The sequence below is a fragment of the Gracilinanus agilis genome, chromosome 2, assembly GCF_016433145.1.
Source record: "Gracilinanus agilis isolate LMUSP501 chromosome 2, AgileGrace, whole genome shotgun sequence".
In the NCBI taxonomy this organism is placed as follows: Eukaryota; Metazoa; Chordata; class Mammalia; order Didelphimorphia; family Didelphidae; genus Gracilinanus; species Gracilinanus agilis.
The window spans coordinates 285,061,012-285,080,162 of NC_058131.1; the positions used below are offsets into that span (position 1 = coordinate 285,061,012).

Sequence of the window (19,151 nt, forward strand, 5' to 3'; positions counted from 1 at the left end):
GTCTTTTCTTAAGCACCAGGGTGTCTGGGTCTCAATCTGATTCTCTAATAGATGTACACACACACACACACACACACACACACACACACACACACACACACACACACACACACACACCCCGAGCCCAGAAGCCCCTGCACCTGTGCTCTTGGGCCACCAAGATTGAGGGGAAAGATCAGTGCTGCATGGGATCTTGGGGGGGTAGGAGGGGGAAAAGTCCTGGAGTTTTCCAGAAGAGACTCTCCAGGGAGGCCAGATGGCCAGACCAGGGTGGTGGAAGAGCCAAACATCTCAATGCCTAACTCCAGACTCTGGTGCTCCCAAGGTTCTGCTTGCCTGGCACCTCTGCCCCTTCCTTCTGGGCAGAAAGGGAGGCTGAGAAGGGCGGCCAGTCCGGAGCCAGGACAGACCAGCCCCCCAGGACTTGGCCCCTTCAGATCAGATAAGGCCCCGGGAGGACAATGGAGAACACAAACAGTGCTGGGGTGTTTAGTCCGACAGGGTGCAGGGGACGGCAGAGCCAGGCCGAAGGCGCCGGCCCCAGACAGAGGCCCTGGCTTGCCCCTTCGTGGGTCACTGGAGATGATGGGACTTAATTCCCTCAGACCGCTATGAGTTCACCCAAGTTTATCCCTGGAACAGGGACCCACATTATACAAGGCCAGATACGAAACACATCTTAGAGTCCACCCCCTTCACTTTAGGGGTCGGGAAACTGAGGGCTAGAGAGGGAAAAGGACTTACCCAAGGTCACACTGAGAAGGAGTAGCCGAAGTCCTAAGAAGTGGACATTTGAGGTATCACCGGGTAAAGGAGGATTTTGGGGTCACTTGGGAGGCCCTTTAGTGTTGGGCTTGTCTGTCTTGGGAGTGACCATGGAAAGTTACCTAATGGAAGAGGCAGACAAGAGACCTTTTGCTTGAAAGCTTTCCTATACATAGCCCACCAGGGTACTAGAATTTGTACAAGAGAGGCAGAGAGTGGCAGGACCAGAAGCAAAGGACAGTGGGATTTTGTGGTAAAGGCTTCACCCTCCAGGCAGCCTTGGTCATTCACAGGCCAGAGCTAGGGGATGGGGTTGGAATCACACACCTTTTCATGGCCCCTGGCTCTAGGCCGAGACTGGAGACAGGAAGCTGGCCTCAGTGGTCCCCAGGGGCAGCGCCTACATTCCTGGGGTGGCTAGCAGCCAAGGGGACAGCTACACTCAAAGTCCCTCCCCCTGGGGTCTTAGTTAGCCTGAGAGGATGTCTCTCCCCATGCCCCCCTCCCCTCAAGATTCCTGGTCAGCAAGGAAGCCGGAAAGAGCCAGATTCACTGACCAGTCTGTGGAGGAACCTGTAGGGCTCTCCTGAGGAAACAGAGCTGTCTGCCCTGCGGGGAAGTTTAATTAATGTGTTCTCTTAGAGGTCCTGGGTCATCTGATAAATTCAGACATTCCAAAGACACTCCCCCCATCTGGACACGAGGAGTGATCTTGAGGGATAATACCAATAACTTCACATTTATGTAGTGCTTAAAGGTTAGCAAAAGTCCTTTCCTCATAATAGAGGCATCCCCAAAGGCTCAATGCCATTTTAAACTATTAAAACTAAAGCTTAGAGGCAGCTGGGTGGCTCAGTGGATAGAGCGTCCAGGCCTAGAGATGGGAGGACCTTGTGCTTAAATCTGACTTCAGACACTTCCTAGCTGTGTGACCCTGGATAAGTCCCTTAACTCCCTTTGCCTAGCTCTTACTGCTCTTCTGCCCTGGATCCAATACTTAGTACCAATTAAAAAACAAAACAAAACAAAACAACAACCCTTACCTTCTATCTTAGAATCAATACTATGTATTGGTTCCAAGGCAGAAGAGTGTTAAGGGCTAGGCAATGAGGGTTAAGGGACTTGCCCAGGGTCACACAGCTAGGAAGTATCTGAGGCCACATTTGATCCTAGGAACTCCCATCTCTAGACCTGGCTCTCCATCCACTGAGCCACCCAGCTGCCCCCCTTAGTACCAATTCTAAGACAAAAGGTAAGGGTTAAAAAAAAAAAAGCTAAAACTTAGCACCTTACTAAGGGTGAGGTAGGTGGTTCAAATACTGGATGTCCCTGAAATCTTAGGGCCACTGAAAGCTTAAAACTGCCCTGAGACTCTTGTGACCTTCTATATTATTATCCTCATTTTATAGATGAGGAAACTAAGGCTATGGAAAAGATGAGCAAAATAAAACATATAGAATCCAGATCAAATGGCTTATTGTCTCTGAGAAGGGAGAGGGAAGGTAGGAGAGACAATTTGGATCTTATAGTTTCAGAAAATGTATGCCGAAAATTGTTATTACATGTACTTGGGAAAATAAAATATCTTTGGAAGAAAGAAACAAATAAACAAAAGGCTGAGCAAGTTATCATCACCACACAGCTAGTAAGTGCCTTGGCAGGATTAGAGCCCAGCTCTCCTGGTTACAAGTCCAGTACGCTTCCCACTCTCTCACACTGCCTCTCATTTCTCAAACTGGTACCATAGGAGGAACACAAGATTTGGAGTTAGAGGGTCTGCCCATTATTTGACACTGGGGAAATAATTTATTCTATCTGGTGCTCAGTTTCCCCATCTGTAATAAAATCTACTTCTTAGGGGCAGCTGGGTGATTCAGTGGATTGAGAGCTAGGCCTAGAGACAAAAGGTCCTGGGTGGAAATCTGGACTTAGACACTTCCTAGCTGTGTGACCCTGGGCAAGTCATATAACCCATATACCTGGCCCTTACTGCTCTTCTGCCTAGGAACCAATATCCAGTATTGATGCTAAGAGAGAAGGCAAGGATTTTTTTTTAATTTAAAAAATATTTAAAAACCTACTTTCCAGGGTATGGTGAGGATTGTATAGGGTGAGTGCTGATCTTAAAAGGGAGGGGTTATCTAGTCTCCCCCCCTTGTTAGCTTTCAATGGGCCAGATCAGCTATTCACTCACCCCCACCCCAGGGAAGACCTATGAGGGAATAAACTCCAAGAGGTTCCCAACTGGCAAAGCTATAGTGGAGATGTTGAAGGAAGGTGTTGGGGATCAGTTGTGAGCCCAGTGGGTTAGATCCCACCCTCAGAGCCAGCACTATGGGACAAGGCTCCCCACTCCCAAGTTCTAGTCGCTTTGCCCTTCAGGCTGGTGTTTGGTATTCGTCTTCCCCTCAGCTCCAAAATCAGCCTTCCTCCCCTCCAAGTAACAGCCCCAAACTACCACTAATGAACTAATAAAGACTTATTATAAGGATGAGGGAATTCAGGATGACAGGGTGAGGGATGACTGAGGATTTATGAGGAAGGAGGGCACAGGGATCACTTCTCTATCAACTCTGAACCCCACGACAAGAGAGCAGTTCTGGGTTCTTCTGTAGCTCTGACTCAGAAACTGACTCTCTCTCCCCTCACCATATCCTGTCCTTAACACTATCTAAGAAACGGGGGAATAACTGCCAGCAAGGGGTATAAGAGGGATCAAGGGAGGGTCCCCCAAGTGCCCGCTCCCTCCGGAGTCCGGGCACTAAGGCCAATTATGGAGCACAACTCAGTTTCTTCTTCGTTGGCAATGAAGTCAGTAGAAGGGTTTTGCTGTTGAAATCTCCAGATTGCCCCTGAATTTTTTGTTCAGAAGAGATAATTCCTGTCTAGATCCTCCCAGCCACCCACAACCATCCACCCCAAGCCCACCAGATAGCTTGAATGTCCTCTCAGGAGTCTTTGGCGGTTGGCAGTTGGCCGTTGGCAGTTTAGAATCATCAGAATCTTCACCAAACTCCCTCCTTCACTGGCCCCTCCCAAACCGAATTCTCTCAGAGTTCCACCGGGTCGGCTTCCAGTCCAATTCAAAGATGAGTGCTTAGTGATCCTTGATTTACCCCAAATCCACACTTAAAGATTAAAATAAGATGCTATTTGTAAAGTGCTTTGCAAACCTTAAAAAAATCCCTTGCTAGTTATTATTATTATTGTTAAAACCTTATCTTCCATCTTAGAATTGATATTAAATATTGGTTCCAAAGCAGAAGAGTGGACAGGGCTAGGTAACTGGGGTTAAGTGACTTGCCCAGGGTCACACAGTTAGGCAATGTCTGAGATCAAATTTGAATCCAGGTCTTCCCATTTCCAAGTCTGGCACTCTTTTCACTGAACCACCCAGCTACCCATAGTACGGGTATTATTATTTTTTAATCTCAATTAATTAATTAATTAAGAATATTTTTCCATGGTTACATGATTCATGTTCTTTTCCTCCCCTCCTCCCACCCCTCTCCCATAGCCAACCGCAATTCCACTGGGTTTTACATGTAGTACAAGTATTATTAACTCCATTTGCAGATGAGGACTCTAAAGCCAGAGAGGTGAAGTCACTCATCTTGCATCACACCACATGCCAGCCAGGGAGCTGGGAGCTTGAGCTCAGGGTTCCTTTCTCCCCACCAACCTTTGTGCTTTGGGAATTCGGGGCTCATGGCAGATAAATGAAGGCCGTTGTCCTTGGGCCCATATTACGCACTTGGTGGATTTCCTCCCAGACCCACACCCACCCCAGCCTGTGCTGGGTGCCTGTTGTCTTTGATGGGAAGTTCCACTTCCCTGTTGGAGTTGGTCAGAGTGGCGCCCTTGGCCAGTACCATCTTTCTATCTCAATCTTCCCTCTCACCAGTCTGGCTTCCCATTTTACACACTGAGAAAGCAAATTGGTTTTCATGCAGTTAGTGAGTTCAGAGTCGAGTCCTCTGGCTCCGACCAGTACTCATTTCCCTGACTCTAAGTTATGCCACTTCATTCCCTCATCTTTGAAATGGAGCAATTGGCCTAGATTCCAGGGTCATATATTTGATACTGGAAAGGGTCTAAGAAATGATCTGATCCAACCCTTTTATTCTACAGATGAGGAAGCAAAAGCCAGAAATATGAAGTAACATCCAGGATCACAAGGGCTTTCCGGAAATGCAGAGGAGGGGCTTGAACCCAGGTCTCCTGACTAAATTCAGTGATCTTTTCACTATGCCACACTACCTCTGCCTCTTAGGGATATTACCTGATCTCTAAGGTCCCCTTCCACCTCTAAATCTTCTAATTCTATCATCCTATGGGTGATGAGAGGAACTGGGGCAAAGCTAATATTTGTTAGACTAATAGGGTAGGCTATGAAACCACTTCCTCTACCCTAGACCCCTGTACTGGGAAGAGGACCTCATGGAGAGTGGATACCATGGGAAAATGTATGAAAGGAGATTTTAGAAAATTCTCATTTAGTAAGGAGAGGGGGGATTCCCCAAATGATAAATGATCAAAGGATATGAACAGGTAGTTTTCAGATGAAGACATCAAAGCTATCAATAATCATATGAAAAAATGTTTTAAATCCCTCTTGATTAGAAAAATGCAAATTAAAACAGTGCTGAAGTACCACCTCACATCTATCAGATTGGCAATTTGAGGGTGAAGAAAAATGATAACTGGTGGAGGGGATGTGGCAAAACTGGGATACTGATGCATTGTTGGTGGAGTTGTGACTGATCCAACCATTCTGGAGGGCAATTTGGAACTATGCCCAAAGGGCTATAAAAATGTGCATACCCTTTGATCCAGGAATACCACTATTAGATCTGTGTCTGAGAGAGAAAAAATGCGAAAAGACCTACTTGTAAAAAAATATTTATAGCTGTATTTTTTGTGGTGGCAAGAATTGGAAACTAAAGGGATGTCCCTCAATTGGGGAATGGCTGAACAAATTGTGGGATATGATGGTGATGGAATACTATTGTGATGTAAGGATTGAAGAACAGGATGATTTTGGAAAGAGCTGGAAAGATCTTCATGAATTGATACAGAGCGAAATAAAGCAGAACCAGGAAAACACTGTACACAGTAACAGCAACATTGTGTAATGATCAAATGTAACAGACTTAGCTACTCTGGGCAATACAATGAATCAGGATAGTTCTGAGGGACTGAAGACAAATAATGCTCTCTATACACCTTCGGAGAAAGAACTGTCAGAGGTTTTTGTTTTGGGGTTTTTGTTTTATACGGTAACTCACTTTCCAAAAATGAATAATATGGAAATGTTTTGTGTGATGATACATGGACAACACAGATCAAATTGCTTGCCAGCTCCAGGAAGGAGACAATATGGAGCATATAACTTTGGAAAACTCATGTGGAAATTTATCACATGTAATTGATAAAAATAAATAAATATTTTTTTAAAAGGTGGGGGGAGGGGTGGGCAGAAATATCAATTCTATTCAATCAGCAAGCAGCAAGGGAGGCTTCTGCATTTCTAGCTCCCTTTCTCTGTATCACTGGCACTCCCAACGTCTTCACCTCAAACCCGCCTCTACACTGCCCCTAAACGCCACCATGCCTTCTCCTCTGTAGTTTCAGGAAAAGGAACAGGACCACGGGGTGCCCATTCTTTTCCTCCTCTCTAGCTGGGGGCTTCTAAGGGAGGGTGGGGGGGTAGCTCCTGGAATCTCAAACCCATTGTCTTGGATGGATTCGCCTCCCCCCTACCCTCCTCTCAGCTCCTTCCTCCCCTAGGGATCCTCTTCCTGGCAGATCTTACTCAGTGCCCAGATTCCCGGTATTTCCGAGGGTGGGATATGGGGACCATAGGGGCATCAGCAAGGGCCTTCCTCGGCTCCTTGCCTGGGGGGCGGGCCTCGGCCCTGGAATGTGTGTTTGGGTTCCTGAAGGGAGCTGCCCTCTGTCCCAGAGGAGATTCAGCAGTCCTCAGACTTGGCCCCTCCCTTCCTCCCTTCTCCCCTCCCCGTCCCCACCCCCCTTTGGTTGGGCTGTCTTCTCACTGACCGGAGACCTTTGGAATAAACAAGGGGCATGGCCTTTGATCTCATCACCCGCTGTCTAAGACCAGACACCAGGCAGCTAGGTAGCAAGTGAAGGGAGCTGCCTTGGCAGGCCAGGGGGGAAGGAGCTGTCCAGGAGCAGAGCCTTGGTCTCTGGGGACTGAGGAGATGCAAGAGAGGACAGAAGGCACAAGAACCATCAAATCCCTTATCTGTGCTAGGGAAGGGGAAACAGCCTGGAAAATCCAAAAGCAAATGGATCATTTCCTTTTAGAAGGCAAATACCACACAATGGATATATATATATATACACATATATGTATTTTATGAATGGTATATTTCTTTTAACTTAATGAATATGAATTAATATTTAATATAATTAATTAATTAATATAAATTGATATTTAAATATATTCATGTATTTTATGAATTACTTTAAGTGACTTCCCCCCTCCCCCCCACTGAATCTGGCTAAGTTTGAACATTAAAATGAGTTTGCATTCGATGAGCATAAGGAAAGACAAGAAAGAGACAGAGACACAGAGAGAGACAGAGACAGAGAGAGAGAGGGAAGGAGAGACAGAGACAGACAGATATACAGAGGGAGAAAGGGAGAGAGATGAGGAAAGGGAGGGAGGGACAGAGACAGAGATGGGGGAGGGAGGAAGGAGAGGGTGGAAGAGGGAGAGGGAGGAAAAGGGAGGAAAAGAGACAGAGACAGACAGACAGAGGGAGAGAGGGAGAAAGGGAGAGAGATGGGGAGAGGGAGGGACAAAGACAGAGAAAGAGAAAGAGAGAGGGAGAGAAAGAGAGAGAGGGAGAGAAGAATTATGAATTATGAATGGATAATGAATTGTATATTTATATTAATTTAATTATTCATTATTTATATTTAATTTAATTCTATATTATTTTAATTAGATTAAGATAAATTAATATTTAATATAATTAAAAGGCAGGGAGAGAGGGAGGGAGGGAAGGAGGGAGATAGAGAAAAAGACAGAGAGAGAGTCTTAGGGGCTAGGGCCAGGCTGGGGATCAGATGTGCCACAGGCAGGCCCCATATTGATAAAAGAAGGCTACCTATACTCCCAGTTCTACCAGTTCAGAAGTGTGGCCCTGGGGGAATCAGGGTTCCAGGGCTAACTGTTACCATCTCTGGTGTTCTTTCCCTCTCTGGGCTTTGTCCTCCCCACTCCCTTTATGAAGCCTCCCCTGACTTCCTCAACTTAAATCAGTGTCCCCTACTTTTGAACTTTGAATATCCTTGGGCCCTGGACTCCTCATTCTGACCTTGATCATCAGATACCCTCTGGGGCCACTTCCTAACTGAACCAAGTCTTTGTCTGAGTCTTGTCTTCTTAAGCCCCAAGAGGGCAGAAACTGCTTTATATTGACCACAGAGTATTGAACTGGGTACATAGTAAAATTAATAAATTCTTATTGAATAAATTAATGGACAACTGAGGATTGCTATCTAAAGTGTGCTTCGAGATCCTGAGAAGAAAGGCATCAGATCCCTCCTCTTTAGGGCACAGACTGTCCCTCTTATCCACCGGCCACTGACTCTAACCCCCACCATCCCCAACAGTGGTACGGGTTCAAATGACCAGAAAGTGGGGCGCCCAGGGATTTCCCCTCTTAGGGACTGACGTCTCTCAGGGGCTGATTGCCAGATGTTTCCTGCCAGATGTGCCCGTCCCTGTCACTACTAGGTTGGAGAGAGCCAAAGAGAGGAGGTGGGATAGGAGTGGGGGGAGGGACCAGAGGAGTTCTGTCAGGCTCTGACAGCCCCCCAGTCCCAAACCCAGACTCTAAACACCACTTCCTCTCTCCATTTGGCTGGTAGCCACCCCACAGCCCCTCCTCTAAGGAAACTCATTTCCTGCCTCCCTGGGTCACTGGGGCTGGGCTGCTCCGGAGCAGCTCACTCCAGAGAGTGCCCAGCCTCTGGTCAGCTACCCCAGCCAGCCTTGAGGACAGAACTCTTTTTCTTCCTCTCTCTCCCTCTCTCCCTCTCCCTCTCTCTCTGTCTCTTTCTCTAACAACCCCACCAGGCTCACCCTCCCCTGCTCCCCTGACATCATCCCATCCTTCCTGCCTCTTCCTCTGTCTTCTCCCCCCCACACTTCCCCAACCCTTGAGAAGGCTGGAGCAGGGAAGCTGCCGGACCCCCTGCCTCTGCCCCTTTGGTCACGAGGACACCCCACGCCATCCAGCGAGGCCCCCGGCCACCCTGCCCCTGGACACTGGATAAGGTCCCAAGGAAAGACAGACAGAGGGACGGCATGGTGGGAATCTTCTACTTCGCGATGTTCCTGGCTGCTTGGGACTTCAGCCTGGCAAGTAGGTGTTTCATGGTCCCCACACTTGTCCCATGACCCTCTCTTGCTCACCTTCTTCGGTGGCAGGCCTTTCTCTGCCATTAGAGAGTACTTCTGCCTATGTTAACCCATGGTGTTGGGGAAAAGGGGGCCCTCTTTCCCTCTCTCTGGGACTCGAGTCAGTTTGGCAGGGTCTCCTTCCCCTGGGTCCAGCCAAACGTCCATCTCCGCCTCCCTTCTAGCCTCCAGCCTCTTGCTGGGCTCAGCCAGAGGATGCCAAGTAGAGCCCACCATCTCTGAAGCCTGGTCTTCCTCTCCCCTCCCCACCCCACCCATACCATCTGGGAATACACCCACCAGGCTCATTCTGCTTCTGAGATAAGTGAAAGTTGCAGTAGCAGCCTCATGGAAAGAGCCCGACCTCAGTTTATCATCCCAGTTCTGCCAACAAACTTGGGCAAGTTCTTATCTAGGATTCAGTTTTCTTTGTAAAATGCACAACATGAGGCTCCATCATTTCTATGGCTCCCTGCAGATCTAAAGAGCCAGGATTCAACAAATGGTTCCCCAGTGATCCTTCCGGCCAGCCGGTCTGCTGGGCTCTCCCTTTCTTTAGGGGCTCCGTAGGGAGAAGCTGAGGCCACTCTTTGTTGTCATCACAACCATTCCCCCATCTCGTTCCACCTCTCCAGGGAAAGAGACTCTGTAGTGGTTGAGAGGGAGAAATGTATTCGAGCCCATGCCAGGTCCTACTACTCAGCTCCTGAGGGGAGGCAGAGGACAATAAGCCTTTACCTCTTCCATCCACATCCTCCACGGTTAGTGCCTCCAGCTCCCAACCTAAGGATGACCGAGGCTCTGATGACATGGAAAACCTGGGGGCAACACTTTTCGCTCCTGCACAAGCGGGGAAGGCCCACCAGGGAGGCCCGGTGAGGATGACGGGGAAGGACCTAGAGCCCGTTTGGGCTAGGGCTAAGGGTGGAGACTGAAGGTGGCTCGGTACCTTCACAGTGTAAAGTACAAGGGACCGAGAGTCGGGAGATCTGGCTCTGATCCTGCCACTCACAATCACCAAGTAACTCTACAAGTTCCTATATCTGGAAAGTGAGGACACCGGACTAGCTGGGTTTCTAAAGTCCTTTCCAGCTCTGCTATTAGATGCCCCAAGACCATCTTCGTCATCATGCCATGTTGTTCTAGGGTCCCTTTCAGCTCTGATCTCCTGTGTTCTAAGGTCCTATCCAGCCCTAATGTTCTATAACTGGGAAACCAAGAGGTTATGTCTGCTCTAGGGCTACTTGAGGTTGTGCCTGGCTCCTCCCTTTCCCAGATTCTTCTTGAGACACTCCAGAAAGCTGCTGAAGGGAGAGGGGAACTGAGGAGGAGTCAGCAGCCCCCAGCCAGAAGGGGCTACATATACCTTTGAACTGCAAAGGACTCCCAAGCTCCCCAAGACCTTTGCCTACAAGAAAATGGAAGCTTAAGTTAAGAGCCTGTAATTTGTACCCATACTTTATTCTCCCCTCTCCCTCTTGTAGGGGAACTTCTCTTACAGGCCCAGATCCCTTAACATCCCTAGGTTCTGGGATCAGGGGGCCATGGACTGAGTTCTGCTCCCTACTCTGGTGGGGGTGGGGGTTTGATCCAAGTTTGGTCCAAGAGGTCCAAGGACAAGGTGGTAGGAACACTTTGCATTCTGTAAATAGAGAAGGGCGGGTTAGAAAGAAAGAGAATAGGAAGACATCTGGGTGGCTCAGTGGATTGAGAGCCAGGCCCAGAGATGGGAGGTCCTGGGTTCAAATTTGACCTCAGACACTTCCCAGCTCTGTGACCCTGGGCAAGTCACTTGACCCCTATCACCTAGCCCTTACTACTCTTCTGCCTTGGAACCAGTACACAGTATTGATTCTAAGAAGGAAGATGAGGGTTAAAAAAAAAAAAAGAAAGAAAGAAGGAGAGAGAGAGAGAGAGAGAAAGAAAGAAAGAAAGAAAGAAAGAAAGAAAGAAAGAAAGAAAGAGAATCAGCAGAGCTCATCTAGGAGGGAGAAGATAGCAGGGGCTACAGAACGCATGGGGTTTCTCTCCCAGAACCTGATCTCTTGGGAGATGCTGTAGAATCACATTGGAGGGCAGCCAGGTGGCTCAGTGGATAGAGATGGGGGGCCCTGGGTTCAGACCTGGTCTAGTTGTATCACTTAACCCCAGTTGTCTAGCTCTCACTGTTGTTCTGCCTTGGAACCAAAACTTAGTATTAATTTGAAGATGGAAGGTAAGGGTTCTGAAAAAAAAAAAATCAGAGTTCACAGGGACATTAAAGACCATATGACCTTGGAGTCTAATACCTACCAACTATCTAGCATTAGACCAGTCACTTCAAGCCCTCTGGAGCTCAGTCTCCTCATCTATAAAATGGGAATAATTCTTGGATGGCTTTTCAAAGTACTTTGTAAACTTTTAAAGTATCTTATAAAGTTGAGTTCTCCTCCTCCTCCTCCTCCTCTTCCCATTACTTTTATATTTAATAGTCTCATTTTGTAGATGTAGATTAGGCCCAGACAGAGGCAGTAACTTACCCGAGGTCCCACAGCAAATCAGTAGTAGAGCTGAGAACAGAGCGAGGCTGCCCCTCTCCTGCTCTGGGCTTTTTCCCGCCTCCCTCTGGCTGCTTCATTTTGTGGCAAATTCTGGAGCAACTTTGTTTTTTCAGTTGCACAAAACCCTTATCTGGACAGTTTCTGGTTTGTGTCCCATCTGAGGAGAATGTGTGTAAGGAGAGTTGGTTTACACAGGACTGCACAGCTGATTATGCTGGGGGTGGGATAGGGGATGAACCCTAGAGGGTGTCAATAAGGGGTCTTGTTCCTAGGGGCTACATGGAGAGCTTGGAATCCTGCCCCATCTCTTTGGGGCAGCTGGCTCTTCCTTTCAGAGGGCTTGTGTGGTGGAAAGAGCAGAGTCTAAGGGCTTGAGTTCGAAACCTATCCTTGATACTTAGTGTCTGCATGACCATGTTTTGGGGTGTCAGTTTCCTCTGTGTATAAAATGAAGGGGTTGACAAGATGGCCCCTGGGGTTTCTGCCAGCTCTATAATCTTATCTTCAACCTTAGGGAACAAGTAGCTATGACCAGCAAGGTCAGGGGTAACAGACACACACAGCCTCTGGAAAGGCTTAGGAATGAAGATTCCAGAGGTATCTTATGATGATTTTTCACACTTAAGTGATAGTAAAGGTTTATATATATGTCCTTGACCTGACATGTCCAGCATCCAGTGAATCAGAGCTGCCTTCCTACCTTTGGCATTTAAAGAGATCGTATGACCCTAGACAAGTCACTTATCCTCTCAGGCCCTAGGCAATTTCCCAAGATTTTAAATGGTCCAAGAGTGACTGATTTGTATTAGTGGAGGAGGTTTCCTCGCTGGGAGTTCCCTACATTAATAAAATAGCCAACCTGGACCGTAAAAACCAGCAAAGATTGAAAGAACCTTCTTCTCTAATGACTTGGGAGCTGGTGAATGCAGGTATTTGGGAAAGGATTCATGATTTCACTTGTGGATAGAATACAGTATTTGTATCTCCACTCTAGATGTATAGGTGAGGAATCTCTCTGCCAGTATAGTTGGTGGAAGGTAAAGGCTTTTAAAAAAATGTAATTGGAGAAATGTATGTAAAAGATTGTTATTATATGCAGTTGGGAAAGTTAAATATTAAATTTTAAAATGCAATTGGAAAATGTTTAACAAATTAAAATCCAATATAAAATTTATTTTAATATATACATATATGTATTAAATATATATGTATTAAAATATTCATAAAATGTATGTATGTATATATATATATATATATATATATGTTTTTAAGCCCTTACCTTCTGTCTTAGAATCAATACTATTGGTTCCAAGGCAAAAGAGCAGTAAGAACTAGACAATGGGGGTTAAGTGACTTGCCCAGGGTCACACAACTAGGTAGTGTCTGAGACCAGATTTGAACCCAGGATCTCTAGTCTTCAGGCCTGGCTCTCAATACATTGAGCCACCTAACTGTCGCAAGATAATATATTTTATTTTATTTTAATTTTTCCATGGTTACATGATTCTTGTTGTCTCCCTCCCCTCTTCCCTCCCCCCCCCCACCCAGAACTTACAAGCAATTCCACTGGGTTATACATGTATTATCACTCATTGCCCATTTCCATATTATTCATTTTCATAATAGAGTAATCTTTTAATGCCAAAACCCCAAATCATAATCCCAAATAGACGGGTGATAGATCATATGTTTTCTTCTTCATTTCTGCTCCCACGGTTCTTTCTCTGGATGTGGATAACATTCTTTCTCATAAATTCCTCTGGATTGTCCTGGATCATTGCATTGCTTTTAGTAGCAAAGTTGATTACATCTGATCATTCCACGATGTAATTTTTTACTTTGTTTACTGTGTTTAATGCTCTCTTGGTTCTGCTTATCTCACTCTGCATCAGTTCATGGAGGTCTTTCCAGTTCTTATAGAAATCCATCAAGATAATGTATTTTAAAACGAAGTCCACGTGCAGCCAGCAAATGATCCTTATGTTCAGTTTAGTAACCTGTTTCCATTGGAGTTTGATACCACTGACCTAGATCCTTAAAAGAATAAGTGACTTATCCAAGATCACACAGCCAGTCAGAAGCAGGATTTGAACTGAAGTCTTTCTGGCTTGGAGGCCAGTTCTTTACCATCTTTGCCTTACTACCTCTTGAGTACTTTGATTCCTATCTTACAGATGAGAAAACAAGCTAAGAAGTTCATATCTTGCTCATGAAAACAAAGCTATTTCTAGGCCTGGTACTGTGTCCTGGGGTTTAGGCTAACCGGGTTGGGACAGTCTGGGCTATAAGATGACAGCCAGGGCTAACTCAAAAAAGGTTAGAGGGGATCAGTGCTTGGGACCAGGGCCAGAGTCCTGGAGGTCAGCTTCTTGTCCACATCTCCTATCCATTCCTTATCTAAAATGAGTCAATAGCAGAGACAGATCCGAGTCAAATTTCTCCACAACAGGAGTTCTTAACTTTTTTGGTGACATGGATTTCTCTTGAGACAACTCGGTAGTCTGGCAGGTAGAGTTCTGGCCCTGGAGTCAAAATAGACCTGAGTTCCAGTTCAGCTTCAGATACTCTGTGATCCTGGGCAAGTCACTTAATCTCTATTTGCTTCAATTTCCTGAGAACTTGTAAGGTGGGAATAATAATAGCACATCTCTCCCAGGATTGTTGGGAGAATCAAATGAGATAATAATTGTAAAGCATTTAGGAAAGGGTATGACATATAGTAAGCCAAACATAAATGTTAGCTATTTTTAAAAATGATGAATTTCTTCTTAGAATGATATTTTTAAAAGAATCATCACTGAAAAACTGCTGAATTGACAGGAGGTTCTGGGTTCAAATATGATCTCAGATACTTCCTAGCTGTGTGACCCGGGGCAAGTCACTTAACCCTCATTGCCTAGCCCTTAACCACTCTTCTGCCTTGGAACCAATACATGACATTGACTCTAAGATGGAAGGTAAGAGTTTAAAAATATATATATTGTTCAATGATCAATATGGCAATATGTTTTGCATGATCATAAATGTATAATAACCCAGATCAAAGTGTTTACTAGCTTTAGGAAGAATAGGGAAAGGAGGGAGAGAGACAATTTGGATTTTATAATTTTGGAAATTTTATGTTGAAAATTGTTATTATGTGTCTTCAGAAAATAAAATGCTTTTAAAAAAAGAAAAACTGCTCAATTTTAAGTAGAGGCTAGTGAAAATAAAGGTATATTTTTCCCATCCAAGTTCACAGACACCCTGAAATCTAAAAATCCTTGCGCTAGAGGATATCTATTGTAGGAGAACCGAACCTGAAATACTTTTGTTGGGGGAAATGGTGAGGGGAGGTGGGAAATCAGTGTCCTGAGCCTCTACCTCTGAGCATTCTTCAAACTGACTCAGATTCCCAGGGATCTTGATGGGGAAGGAGGGGGGTTGTCTCATTCCAAAGGGAGAATCAGGAAATTCCTAGAATATTCTTGAGCCTTATTTCTCATAATCTTTTTCTCCTCTCCACTGAAGAAGAGACCACTAAGGTCATCTAATCCCAGGTAAGGAAGCTGAGGCCCAGCAAAATTAAGTGATTTAATATAAGGTCTCACAGGTAGCATTTGAACTCGTCTTCTATGCCAAATCCTTGTACTCTTTCTACCATATCACCCTGCCCCATCTCCCTGCTGTCTCCAGCCGAAGACCTCTATTTTAGAATAATAGAATTTGGGAATGGAAGGGATATTGGAAGTAATCCGGCTCCATCTTCTCATTTCACGGATATAAGATGGGGGAGGCAGAGCTAGACAATATTTTGTTAAAAAAAGATGAGGTGGTCTTAGTGGGCTACAAGCTAGTGAATGTGACACAAAAGGTCAGCAATAGGAAGAAAAGTAACAGTTGAGTTGTGTTTCCTCTGGTTGGAAGAATTCAGGATGCCACGGTTTAGGGAAGATATTGACAAACTAGAGGATGCTAAATTGGCCTCCTGTTCATTCCACTGGAGGTTCACTTGAAGGAAGATGGGATGTTTAGCCTAGAGAAGACTTAGTGGGGCACATGGTATAGATGAATTGAAATATCACAAGGGTCATAATGTAGAAGAGGGATCAGATTTGTTCTCCTTGGCCCCAGAAGACAGTCAGAAGCAGGGAATGGAAGTCATGGGAAGGTGGATTTAGGCTCTCTGTAAGGGGAATTTTTCTGGTCACTTGACAAGTGGAATGGGAGGCTTTGGAGGGAAGTGGGATCCCCTTCAGTTGAAATATTTAAAGACTAGATGATACCCATGTGGGATACTATAGTGATTTCTGGTCAAGGACAAATTGGACTAGAGTGGGCAGCTGGGTAGCTCAGTGGATTGAGAGCCAGGTCTAGAGACGCGAGGTCCTAGGTTTAAAACTGGCACTTCCCAGCTGCGTGACCCTGGGGAAGTCACTTGACCCCCATTGCCTACCCTTACCACTCTTCTGCCTTGGAGCCAATACACAGTATTGACTCCAAAATGGAAGGTAACGGTTTAAAAAAAATAAGGTTGGACTAGGCTGGGGTCCCTTCCAGCTCTGAGATACAACTTGAGAAACTGAGTCCCAGTGAGGTGAAACAATTTGTCCAAAGGGACAAGGGGGAGCAAATGGCAGAGGCAGCGATTCAAGTCCAAATCCTCTGCTTCCAAACCAGTGCTCTTCCCACTACACCACACTGTCCCCTTCTACTCTTGCCTCTCTGGCAAAAGGCCAATCAACAAACGGCATGGAATGAGTGTTTTCTGTGAACTGAGAATGTCAGGGCTGGAGGAGACCATGGAAATCATTGAGCTCAGAGTCTTCTTTTTTACAAAGAGGGAAATTAAGGCCCAGAGAGGAGAGATGAGCTGCTCCAGATCCCACAAGTTAGTGACAGAACTGGCCTGGGGTCTGTGTCTGCTGACCTTTTGCACTAGACCTGAGCCTCTGTGGTTTTTTTTTTTTTGTTTGTTTGTTTGTTTCTTCATATTTCTACTCTCTGGGATTTCTCTTAACCCTCAGACAAGTGTTCTTTTGACCTTGAAGACATCATTCTTCCCATCTGTAAAATGGGGATAATAATTACAGCCACTTCACAGAGTTGCATGAGGATTAATGCTTGTATGTGAAGTGCTATGAAACTGTCACGTCCAACAAAAAATGTTAGTTGAGGGTTTGGGGAGTTTGTTTTTAACACTGTACCAGCAATCAATCTAAATATCTTTCTTGAAAAGGACGGGTCAGTCAATGGGACACATTAGTTAATGGAGAGTCCAGTCTGGTCCCAAAACTGACTGACCTCTAAGCATCATTGACACTCTTCTGTCTCCAGTCACCCTGCTAGGCTGCCAGCTCCTTCCCATAGAAGCCTCCTCCCTCAGACCTTTCGTGTTTCCCTGGTGCCTGCCTAATTGTGATTAAGCTTTGTTTTGAAACCGTCCCCCCTGGCTGGCCCCACTGGCCATGGGGAGACAGGATGGGGCGTCACACTCCCTTCTGTCTCCCCATTCTCGTCTGTGGCGGGGAGGAGGAGGGTGAGGGGGAGCGAGCAGGCATTCGAAAAAACCCCAAAGGACCAAAATAAACGGGCGCTTATCTGATCTCCCAGCTGGCCCTGTTATCTGATCATTACATAATGCAGTCCAGCTGGGCCTCTCCTTGCCCAGGGAGAGAGTAAGGCCTTGGGAAGAAGGGATGAGAAGAGAGAGAAAAGGTGCTGTGTGTGTGTGGGGGGGGGGGGGCAAGATCTAGAGTTCCCAAAAGAGGATGAAGTGGGGCAGCGAGATGGCTCAGTAGATAAAATGCCAAGTCTAGAGATGGGAGGTCCTGGGTTCTGATCTCACCTCAAACAGACACATTCTAGCTGTGTGACTTTGGGCAAGTCACTTAACCTAACTAGCCCTTACTGCTCCTCTGCCTTGAAACCAATATATAGTATTGATTCTAAGACGGAAGGTAAGGGCTTTAAAAAACAGTGGATGGGGGCATAAGATATCAGGTCCTAAAGAAGGTAGCTGGATGTTTACATACTGGCTAGGTCAAACATTGCCCTATGGATGCTCAGGTTGTACCGGGAGTCCTGGGTTCCAGTCTTACCTCTGCCATGAACTAAGTGGGTAATGTTGGACAAGCCATTTCCCCTCAGCGGGCCTCAGTGTCCTCATCTGTAAAACGAAAGAGATGCAACTAGATCTTGGTGGTCCAACGTGTTGTGATCCTGATGACAGAGATTAGAATAGATAAGGATACTTTTTGTTTTCCAACACTTCCCTTCTGTCCTAGAGTCATTTCTAAGATGGAAGAATGGCAAAGGCCAGGCAGTCTGAGGTTCAGATAAGGTTATATGATTTGTCTGTGGTCAGACGGGCGGTAAGCAGCAGGAGTAGGGATTCCAATCTCTTCCCTCTGATCCCCAAGCAGTGTTCTTCCCATTCTCCCACACTGCCCCCTTCTCCCAGGCTGACTGGCCAGTCCAAAAATGACACCGAAGCCTGTGTCTCCTGTGGGCAGACACTGCAGATCCTTGGGTTCACTCCCACCTTTCCTTGGAGGGAAGAAAGAAGAGCCTGGAGCTGGGGGTGGCTCCTGACTGCTGAGCTTGAACAGGCCCTGCTGCCGTCACCCTACCTGGCTGTAGAATGGCAGAGAATGGGACAGAGCCTTTGAGATCTGGGAATGCACTCTCCTTATTTGTTAGGTGGGGAAATGGAAGCTCAGGAAAGAGAAGTAAGTTATCCAAGGTGCCAAAACTAGGTCTAGAACCCAGGTCTCCTGACTCTCAGACCAGTTTTCTTTTGACCTTGGGAGAAGTTACTTTTCCCATCTGTAAAATGGGAATAATAATCGTAGCTACTTCACAGAGTTGCATGAGAACCACTTGATATAATGTATATAAAGTGCTATGCATACTTTCACATAGAACATAAAGGTTAGGTTTTGGGTTGTTTGTTTTTTTTACCAGCAATCAAATCAATCCCATCATTCTTGGAAAGGATGCATTGGCTAATTGTCTTGTGATATCATTTATCATCGCTACGATTTCCCAGATCAAAACAGCCCTTCTTGGGTCCAGCTCCCCCATTTGTATTTTCTTTCCCTATCAGAATGTGGTGGTGTCTAGGTGGCACAGCAGAGTCAGGAAGATTCATCTTTGTGAGTTCAAATGTGGCCTCAGACACTCACTAGCTATATGACACTGGGAAAGCCACTTAACCCTGCTTGCCTCAGTTTCTTCATCTGTCAAATGAACTAGCTAGTAACTGGATGCTCACACATTGGCTAGATCAACTATTGTCCTGTGTATGCTCAGGTTGTGTCGGGAGTCTTGGGTTCTAGTCTTACCTCTGCCATGAATTCATTGGGTAATCTTGGGCAAGCCATTTTCCCTCTATGGGCCTGAGAAAGAAATGGTGAACCAGTCCAGCA

At 46.0% G+C, this 19,151-nt stretch overlaps 1 protein-coding gene across 1 annotated transcript in view; it reads left to right on the top strand.

Annotated features, from left to right (window-relative positions):
- Window positions 1-8,768: 8,768 nt before the first annotated feature.
- ENG (endoglin) overlaps window positions 8,769-19,151 on the top strand; it is a 48,611-nt gene continuing 38,228 nt past the window's right edge. Inside the window, exon 1 of the mRNA XM_044664071.1 lies at window positions 8,769-9,167. Within this exon, the coding sequence (XP_044520006.1) occupies window positions 9,110-9,167 (58 nt within the window). The 5' untranslated portion in view covers window positions 8,769-9,109. The remainder of the gene's footprint in view (window positions 9,168-19,151) is intronic.